At 28.1% G+C, this 10,255-nt stretch overlaps 1 protein-coding gene across 1 annotated transcript; it reads right to left on the minus strand.

Annotated features, from left to right (window-relative positions):
- Window positions 1–1,777: 1,777 nt before the first annotated feature.
- On the minus strand, window positions 1,778–5,838 carry LOC111616536 (actin-related protein 2/3 complex subunit 1B-like). Its single transcript, XM_023357941.1, has 3 exons — window positions 5,717–5,838; window positions 5,491–5,642; window positions 1,778–1,915 (listed from the first exon to the last, which is right to left on the minus strand). The coding sequence occupies exons 1-3, from the start codon at window positions 5,778–5,780 to the stop codon at window positions 1,793–1,795; spliced, it is 339 nt and encodes a 112-aa protein (XP_023213709.1). The 5' UTR covers window positions 5,781–5,838; the 3' UTR covers window positions 1,778–1,792.
- Window positions 5,839–10,255: the final 4,417 nt, after the last annotated feature.

Below are 10,255 nucleotides of genomic sequence, written 5' to 3' on the forward strand. Positions count from 1 at the left end.
GCTAGAGTTAATACAGTAGAACCTCGATTATCCGGACTAATTGGGGATGAAGGTAGTCCAGATAAGGAAAAATCCGGATAATCGAAACAAATACTTTTATTTGTCTTTTAATGATAATACAACACGTTTTCTTTTCGATGACATATCGGCAATATTAAAAGTAAATACTGTATTTAAATCGCGATCAAATTTTCAAGAAACAAACGTTCGTATTGAATTTGGACTACTACTGACCAACGCTAACAGATTACCTGTTGTTTAAAAGGCCCTCTGGTGGCGCAAGAAGATGGATTTTATAAAATAAAAAGCAGTTTAAACTGCATTTTTATGAATAAAAATTGACAAACTATTTATCGTTTTATGACGAGTAAAATTTTTTCGTCGCGTTCACGGCTTTTAAGTAATGCATAAACCTTCGAGGTGCGAGGCCCTTCGGACCGCAAGACATAGGCGGTGGCCCGCATCGTCCATGCCTTACACCGCCCTTAATCATAGAAATGATGTAATTTGAATATAAATTATTTATAAATACGTATGTCAAGTTATATTTTTATTACTACATAAAATATATTTAAGAGTTTATGACCACTGTGCTGGGTGAGACGTTGTTGAAACAAAAAAGTTATGCATTCCATCACGTACATAAACAGTGTCGTAATTCGCCAAGTGCAAATCAGCAAATTCGTAAAATTTTTATTTTAAACAATCCGGATAATCGAAAATCCGGATAATGGAGGTTCTACTGTATATAGCCAATATAAGTTAGTCCAATAAATATAGTACCAGATGAAATGATGCTTATGCCTATATGTAATCTAGTGTATTTATTTATTGTATGCTTTAATTTAGTTCATTAAATTGTTATTATTTGTTAAGGTGGACTTACTCAAAGCCAAACCACCCTATTGACTTACCCACAGCGCTCCCCACTTGACACTATTCAGCTCTCCTATTTTCCTCTAACCCTTTTTGGCCATCCAGTGACAATTGAGCAGGCTCAACTAGTCTGACATTACCCTTTGGTGATGAGACAAACCCCCTGCAGGGCAGCTTCTCACACTAACTTCAAATCAGAATAACTTAAATGACACTTTTGAGTTTGTTTCTTCAAACAATAACAGTTTAAGTATATTTTAGAGAATAGCTTTTTTAAATCTTTGACCATTTATAACTAATTTATACAACAGTTGTCAAAAATTGAATACACTAAATTATAAATCTGTATATAAATTTAAACAACTGTTTTAATAAAACTGTAGAATGAATCATTGTTTATGAACAAACATGCCATTCATTATTATTGTGTAACTTTTAATTAATTATTACCAACCTAAAACTACAAATCAATAAATACCAATTAAGTATATTTTAAAATCAATATAGAAGACAAAAATTATGACAACAGTCACTGACTAAAAATCAATATCATTGTCTATTATTCAAAATAAATATCAACCAATTTAAACTAAACCTTGCACCAATATGTAACATAGATCACTAATATATTATTTCATCTAATATTCCTGATTCTTGATACTTATTCTGTATGACAGCTTTAAAAATGAAATTTTCTACATAAAAATATTGTAACATGAAAACTATCTTGACAAATCAACAAGGAAAATAGGTTCCTACTATTAATAAATTGTATTGTTTTTACATAAAATTTTTTGTTAAATTTACTACATTACCAACATTTTCATTGAAACAAAGTAGGATTTTTCTTTGATTATTTACACAATACTGTATTAATAATTAATAAATATTATAAATATATGTTAATTTTTTGTTTTTAAGACAAAATCTTACCTTTTGGAGACCATCTAACACATGTGGCAGCACGATTAATGCGTAGAAGTACTAACATTGGCTTCCATTTGCCACTCACCTGAGTCCAAACATAAGCATTTCGATCCTTAAAGGAAAAAAACCACACACTATACTATTTTGTAAAAATTATAATTTTATAACAGTTCCTTATTTTTCAAAAAGAATTATATCAAACTAAAATTCATATAATTCATTAACTTAGGATAATGCTGTGTATGCTTTGAATATTGCCAAAATCACTAATTATTTTTATAATAAAAAAAAAATGAAAAAATATAAACAATAATTTTAGTGATATTTATTAATTAATTATATTTGACATTAAGTTTCTAAAACTGCATAGTTATTGATAATTTCCACATCTGTTTATGAAAAATGACAAGCTGGAGTTTAGAAGACCAAATGGAATATTTCAGATATTAAACATTTTTATAATTAAAATTTCTAACATCAAAAATTTTGTAAATTTTCTAATTAGTTTTCATGTCAGCAATAAATCATATATGAAAACAATAATAAAAAGAAAAACAGCCAATCTAATTTGTTAATGTAATGTAAATACTATTTAAGCAAGACTATGCTTAAGATCATGTACTCTGTATAACAATAAATTTCTAATTAAGAATGATTTTCATTTATGCAAATCAGCATCAAGAAATATGCACATGATATATTTAGAATGATTTTAATAATATACTCATAGAAAAAATACTACTTAGTAATGGAACAATTGGAATTGGTATCAGAATCAAGAAAAATTTATCATAATTTCCAATACTTAAAATGATTTTTTTTAAAATATTTAATAACACAATTTTTTGTTTCAGGTAATAATTAAAATTGTTTAAATTATAATAATTAACAAGTAACTAGTGTTTCCAGGTTTGGCATTTTTTAAGGTTTTTTTGGCACATGGAAAAAATTTTGCAATTATATTTGGCATAAACTAAACTCTCCATTAATATACTGTCAGCAATAACAATAATTAGAATACAGTTCTGCCCAAACTGCTGTCAAAATTTTATTATTGAAATGCATTTTACTATGCTTGGCTTATTTGTTTCTCTGTATATTTTGATGTTGCATCTACATTGAAAATTCAATCCACTGGTTGAATACACTGATGTAATTGCTGTTGAGTTCCAAATAAAGTTAAATTTTTACAATAAACCTGTTTGGTATACTGTTAAGTCTCTGATGTCTAATGGTATAAGGAGTCAATTCTAACCAGTTATATTTTGTTTGGGGATTACTTTTAGTTTGTTTTCTTATTTATTTTGAAACATTTTATTTCATTACAGATAGATTACCACACCTCACCTGGATAAAATTCTAAATTCTAAACTCACTTTACTATGATGATTGCTGGTGGCAATCTACTACATCATCAAAACCAGAAATGATATTTCAGGAGGGACTTCCACAGGAAGTTAAAAGAATGATCTCTCACCCCAAATTGTCACCAAAGAAGAACGAAAAATATAAAAGATTAAATGTAAGGGTGATAACATGACTTAAAGAAAGATTACTAGAATTAAACGAATGTTAGCCATTTGAGTATGTAAATAGGATCGAGTGGAAATAATCACATAATGTCACCACAATGGCACTATAAGGAAGAGGTTAAGCTCGAGATCAAATGAGGCAATCTAGATCTAGAGAGGTTAAAGCATGTTTTCATGTTCCCTTGATGACAAAGAAGTTTCTTGGTGGCAGTTAGGTGAATTTAATTTGAATTTGTGAATTTGTAATAGACTTCAATTTCATATTTTTGTTTATCAGTTTTGTGGAGATAAAAAATTAAATTATAACTATTTTAGAATTAAGTCCCCAAGTGTCAGGAAAGTTGTATATATTTGTTTTTTGAATTTAATAAAGTATCTTTTTATTATGTATTTCAAATTTTTGCTAACTTTATTTCCTTCTTGGGCATATTTGGGTCTAGAATAATAAACAAATTTTTTTAATCATCATGTATAGTAATTATTTTGGGTTCTTTTTGACTTGTTAACAATTTCATTTTTATTTATTGCTCGCATAAAGTCCAGGCATGGCACTTTCGAACAATCATTTATGTAATGCACTCTTAGGAAACTATCTGGCTATCAATAAGAATTTATAAGGCATTACAATGAATAATTCAACTTATAGTATTTCAGAGTAAAAAATGGCAACAGAATAAATTTTGCATTATTTGGCACATTTATGCAAGCTGTTAGATATTTTTGAATGAAAACGACCTGGCAACCTGTAACTAACTACTTGGCTAGTACTATTGTGCTGCTAGCTTAAACTATATTGTCATTGAAAATACATAAAGACGATTCTCATTTCTTTCAACATTACAGGAGAGTGATTTAAAGGTCTTTCTTATTTTCTTCATAAATAAGAAACTATTGTGTATAAAGCATTGCTTTTTTTTTTCAAGTTTTCATTTACAGTACTTGGTAAATACTATAAACACATAAGTTTATCACTGGCTTCATTACCATTATTATTTTGAGATACGCCTTTATGTCTCACTAATGATAAAAAGCTCTCTGCTGATTTAATGAGTTACCTCTTTTAGAATTAAGACATAACTACAATTTAATATTAAAATTTGGCTCTAAGTAACTAAATCAACTGATTGCTATTAAAATAAAATGTTTTGTATGCAAGAGAGATTATTGTACTGAAGAGTTTTTAATGTCATCTAATAAAATAATGCCAAAAAGAATGAAATTTTTGTCTTGAGAATGAAAAATCTCAATACATTATGAAAACATGAAGTCCCATGCTATAAGACGTGAATATCTTTTCATAATCATTAAATTTTGTTACAATATTTTTAACCAGCAGACTTTCCATGGGTATACATAGAATCAGTTTTCTAATTACATTTTCAATAAAAAAAGAAAAAAAAAATATTACAAAACTGGTCCTCACTTCTATTCCTTAAATTCTATACCATCTTAAAACTATCAATCAAAGTTTGAAGAAAAAAGAATTATGTTTATATTCTTTTTTCTTAAGATTCATTATTAATTTATTTTCACATAAACACTGATGCCTTTTTAATCTTAAATTTTCACTTAATCTATCTTAAAATTACATTTTTTTTTGTTTAATTATATACAATACACATAATTCATACATATGAAAGGAATATATTGAAAAATTTTAAAACAAAAATTTAGAAATGTATTATGTTAATAAGTCAATGTTATAAAAATTAAAACAGCATATCTGATGATAATATTACAATTTTGAAAATAATACAATTATATCCATTGTATTATGTAAAAAAATAATGTATAATCTAAAAAAAAAATTCTAAATGTAATCATCTACCATCTAAATAAAAATTCTATACCATCTACATAAGATGGTTCATTGTAGAAAAAACAATCATGTTAATCATATATTCAAAGAAAAAAAAACTGCTTTGCATTAATCAAGAAGAAATGAAAAATGCTAAAGATCTTTAGATATTTAAATTTCAAATAACTCTGTACAGTAAAATGTACGAGTTTCTAATCATGTTTCAAAAATTACTTCTCATTGTGTATTATATATTTTTTTATCATTATATTATTATTATTTTTTTTTTTTGATTTGATAAAATGTATTTATATATTTTATCTACATATATTTTGAGTAGTTATAATTATTACTTACTGCAGAACAAGTGACAATTCTATTAGTGTTTGGTGCCCAATCAATACTTGTTACCCGTAAATCATGTTGTGTTAGGACATCAATACATGACCATTTATCACTCTCCTGTTGATAGATATGAACTTCATTGCTATTTGGAGACAGAGCAAGTTCTGTAAAATATAAAAATAATATGAAAAAATATTTTTATAATGTGTTCAAAGAAACTATTTAATTAGCAACTTACGAGTTCTATTCTGATTCCAAGCATGACACGTTATCGGATCTACACCAAAACTATGTATCTCCATTTTTATTTTATAGCCAAAAATATCTTTATGCAACTGGAATTTCTATTCTGAAATAAATTATTATTATTATTATTATTATTAAACGAGATTAGAATTTACCTTCATATTATTTTAACAGATAACAGTATAAGAAATGCATAACATTTACAAAATAAATATTTTATATAAATAGTCTGCTTAAAAATAAAAATCATTTATTTATCTATACCATTTTAAAATATTATATAGATAATCCTAAAATTTTTATTTCTGAATTTTACTTGAATGTTCACCTATGAATTAAAGAATACATGCAAAGATGCCATCCTCAAAATACTATTTTTCAGAATATATAGATATCACGCAACAGCATTTTCAAACATTAAAAAATAAGTCAAATACAAAATACAATTTGTTCAAAGTTTAGACCATCTTTATCTTATCTAAATAGTAGTGATAAGCAAAGAACCAAATTTCATTATTTGCATCTCTATTTTTTTCTTTATCATNTAGTCCAGATAAGGAAAAATCCGGATAATCGAAAATCCGGATAATGGAGGTCCGGATAATGGAGGTTCTACTGTATATAATGTTTCTTTACATTGCCTATTTCATTGTGAGCATAAAAAACAGACAGACAATACTCTCTTCTGATCTACTCTGATTTACGCACAAAAATTACCACCATTCATCAATCACACACAAAACTAATCATTCACTGGTATCAACATTCCCCTAGTTTCTGGAGAAATCACTGCATTCACAGTGAAGTATGTGATAAATAATACTATCTTACTCTCTTTATATGCATAAAACTTTATGGAAACAAATGTATAAAAACATTAACTTAAGATATTTTTAATGCAATTGAAAATTTCATATATTGCAACTTCTAAAGATTCAAAATATTTGAAACACTTATATTCAGAACAAACTGTAAACACATCAAGTAAAGAAATATTTAAAAAATCAATTAGCCTATATCTAAAAAAAAAAAAAATGACATATCTAATGTTTCCTTATTTGATTTGTCTATATTTGCTCAGCTGTTGTCAAATGTCATATCAAACTCACAGAAGCACAGACGACAATTGATTCAATCAACAGTTCCAGAATTCAGATTTTATTTTCTAATCGAGATAAATGGCGATTTTTTCCAGCACACATTAAAATGTGATGAATTAATAATCAACCTAACCATCAGCCAATGATTTTCAAACATCAGTTTTTCAAAATAGAAAACACACAGGGTCTAGGCAGTTTTCTATTTTGAAAACTTCCCAGTTAACACAACTACAGCAGATAATTTGAAAGATACAAAAAATGAAGGATGCATGAATTATACACATTCATGTGCAACAACACGATACAAGCAGGGTTGTGAAGTCTTGTGTATTCAACAAGACTGTAGTAGAATTTCTACAAACAAGACTAAAATGTTCATTCTTATTTCGTAGAAACATTCATGTTAAAAGTGATTTGTCATTAAGAAAAATTAAGATCTAGAAATATTCTTCCAGACTAAATATTTACACATTAATTTATTCAGATGTAAATTAAATTGTAACAAACAACTGTGATCCAAATGAAATAAATGCAAAATTAAAGACTGAAATCAAAACTGTTTTAATGATTGAAGAGTTTTTATTGTTTTACTTTACTGCCTTATAACTTGAATGTGATTTTATTTGACAAAATCAAAAGTACCAACTTGAAGAATGAGAACTGAATTTGAAGGAGAATACTTTATTTCCTTTCTTCACTAAAGAATATATTTGAAAATCCAACAAAAATTTTGTGCCTCCATTTCTCTAACTACCTTCTATCAATCAGTTGAGAAGATTGCTAAGGAGTTCATAGATAAAGTTCAGAAACTGACAGAAAGAGATGTGTCTGGAGTAGTTCTAAACAAGGGAAGTTTTAACCTTCCTCTTTCTGAAAATATGACCATTTCCTGAAATATCTTTTAAGCTTATTAATTAAATTTATTATGAAGAAACTTTCTGGACGTTTATAGTCTATCATTAAAAGAAAAGGAAAAGACAAGGAACAAAATCTGAATTCTCAAATTCTGAAAATACATTCTGATAACATTGAGGACACGAGATTCCTGCTTATAAGCAGAGCCTCAATTTCACCAGAATATCTTAAAGGAATATTTACATTTAGCAATTAGTTTCTATAGTACAGATGGCTTCAATAAAACAGCACAGCAATCAGGTGAGAATTTGTATTTTCAAGAAATATGAAAATCAAAGTTATAACTTAAATGCAGTAATACAATCTTTTAGCTCAAAATTCATCATCATCATGAACTAAATATTTGAGATTCACATACAGCTCATGAGCAATGCTTTGTCTACAACTGTTATAGACTAATACCATATTTATTTAAATGTAAGAAATTAAAACTTAAAAAAAGTGCATTTCTGAAAATAAGGTGCAAATAAATCGCAAACATACATTTTCTTCCATACACAACAGACATCAGGTTCTACATAAAAAATACAGAATGAAACAACAAATTAAAAATTAGAACAGAACATTTTTTAAATCAAATATGTAGTAATCACATATGACAGGGTCCTCTATTCCATCTATAAGGAGATAGCCCAATGTGTAACATCAGGATTAATTTTAAATGAAGTTCAACTGTTTTCTCAATGATTAGAAATGAAAAGGATCCAAAGCCATGTACCAGGTATCTGTAGCATTCTCATTCAAGATAATACACTACACTAGTCATACAAATATATAGGCGCTACAGCTAGAAACCTCAACAGAAGGATTGAACACAAATACAGCCTCAAAAAATGCCTTTCCAACACAGCAATGGCTACCTATACTAGTAACTTTAAAAAAGCACACTAATATTACTTAAGGAATCATGATATATGCTGCCATATGAAATTAAGAATTATCAATACACAATATAATTTTTTTTCTCTCAGCACAATACACAAGTTTCAGCAATTTAGAAACATTGTCTAAAGAATCAATTCTAATACAGTAGACCCCCCTATAACACTGTAGATAATTCCGTGTTGTACTTAGTCACTTAGATTTTACAAATACGTGTGCCAGGCTGTGAATGGCTCGCGTATTTGTAAAATTTAAGTGACTCGTACAACATGGAATTCATATAACATGAAATTATCTACAGTGTTATAGGGGGGGTCTACTGTATTTCATCCATCATTCATGACGTGAGGTTATTATTGTTTCAATCTTTTTTTTCAGATTTTAAATACCATAATACTTGATTGAAAATCATTTGTTTGGCAACATATTATTTAGAATGTCAATGAAGAATGTTAGCAATGTACCTTGAAATTAAGTTTACTATGCCAAGGCTAGGCTACAAGTAGATTAAATTCAGCATTTACAAAACAAGCATAATACAAACTAAGGCAATAAACAATAGAATCTAAATGCAAAACAGTTGAGAACAGTGAAGAAAGCAATTATTATTAACAGTTAACCAAGGAAAAAAAAATCTTAAAATTATGAGTCTAGAACATTTAAAAATTGCACAGTTACTTCTGACTTTGCTACTTCATCAAAACAGGATCCTTATATATAAAAGCTGTAATAATGGCATCATCAGGACATTCAATGAAGACAAATCAAAATTTAACTCTTCACATTCACGTGAGGAAGACAGTCAGAAAATGAACAATCCATGACAATAGCAAACAAATTAGGAGCAAAGTAATCATATGAAAGAAAACTATGCAATGTTCAACATTTTCATATTGGAATCAGACTACAAAGAAGCAGTCAAACAAGCTGCAACTATTTGAAAAATAGGAAACAGAACTTCATTTGTCATGGATGCAGTGAAAATCATTTCATCCACCCTTGTTGAATCAAAAGTGAACACTAAAGTGATAATTCTATTAATATTAAAGTGCTAATTTCACTATTGTAAAAGAATTTTAATGTGGAAAGACAGTTTTGTTTATTTCATATACAGTAGATCCCCCTATAAGACGGTAGATACATTCTGTTCTTTATGAATCCGATTTTGTAGGAATCACAGCCTGACACGTGTGAAGTTTACGGACTACGGCTGTTTGAAAGGTTTTCTTCCATAAAATTAATAGATTCTAGACTAATCCAACTTAACATTTCCAAAATACGTACATTTTTTTTGGAAATAATCCGTATAAACTAGGCTATAAACAAAAAATTGTAGGATTACTTACCAAGTGTGCACCATTCGACATCGCCATTGCTCAAGCTTGTTTTCATCGCGGAACAACTCAGCAAACCGTGGCCGCGATTTCTGATGTTATTTTTCTGCAAAAACTTCGTTGAACTTTGGAGACATCATTAATATAAATAATTTTTATCACTGTTGAATAAGAAATGTTTCTTTCACAAGAAATGTATAAAATTACAGTACTGTATTAGACTTACAGTACCTAATTTACATACTGTACAGACGATAGTTCGCCTAAACTCTCCGTAGCGTGGCGCCAGGCGGTGGAAAG

This window comes from Centruroides sculpturatus, unplaced genomic scaffold, assembly GCF_000671375.1.
Source record: "Centruroides sculpturatus isolate CEXI.00-Female unplaced genomic scaffold, Cexi_2.0 scaffold3456, whole genome shotgun sequence".
Classification (NCBI taxonomy): domain Eukaryota; kingdom Metazoa; phylum Arthropoda; class Arachnida; order Scorpiones; family Buthidae; genus Centruroides; species Centruroides sculpturatus.

Bases quoted from the DNA above. Each gene is read 5' to 3' on its own strand.
- LOC111616536 (XM_023357941.1), bottom strand. From the start codon at position 5,780: ATGGAGATACATAGTTTTGGTGTAGATCCGATAACGTGTCATGCTTGG. The intron at 5,643-5,716 runs GTAAGTTGCTAA...TATATTTTACAG, and splicing joins TTGGAATCAGAATAGAACTC to AACTTGCTCTGTCTCCAAAT. The intron at 1,916-5,490 runs GTAAGTAATAAT...TTTTCCTTTAAG, and splicing joins GAATTGTCACTTGTTCTGCA to GATCGAAATGCTTATGTTTG.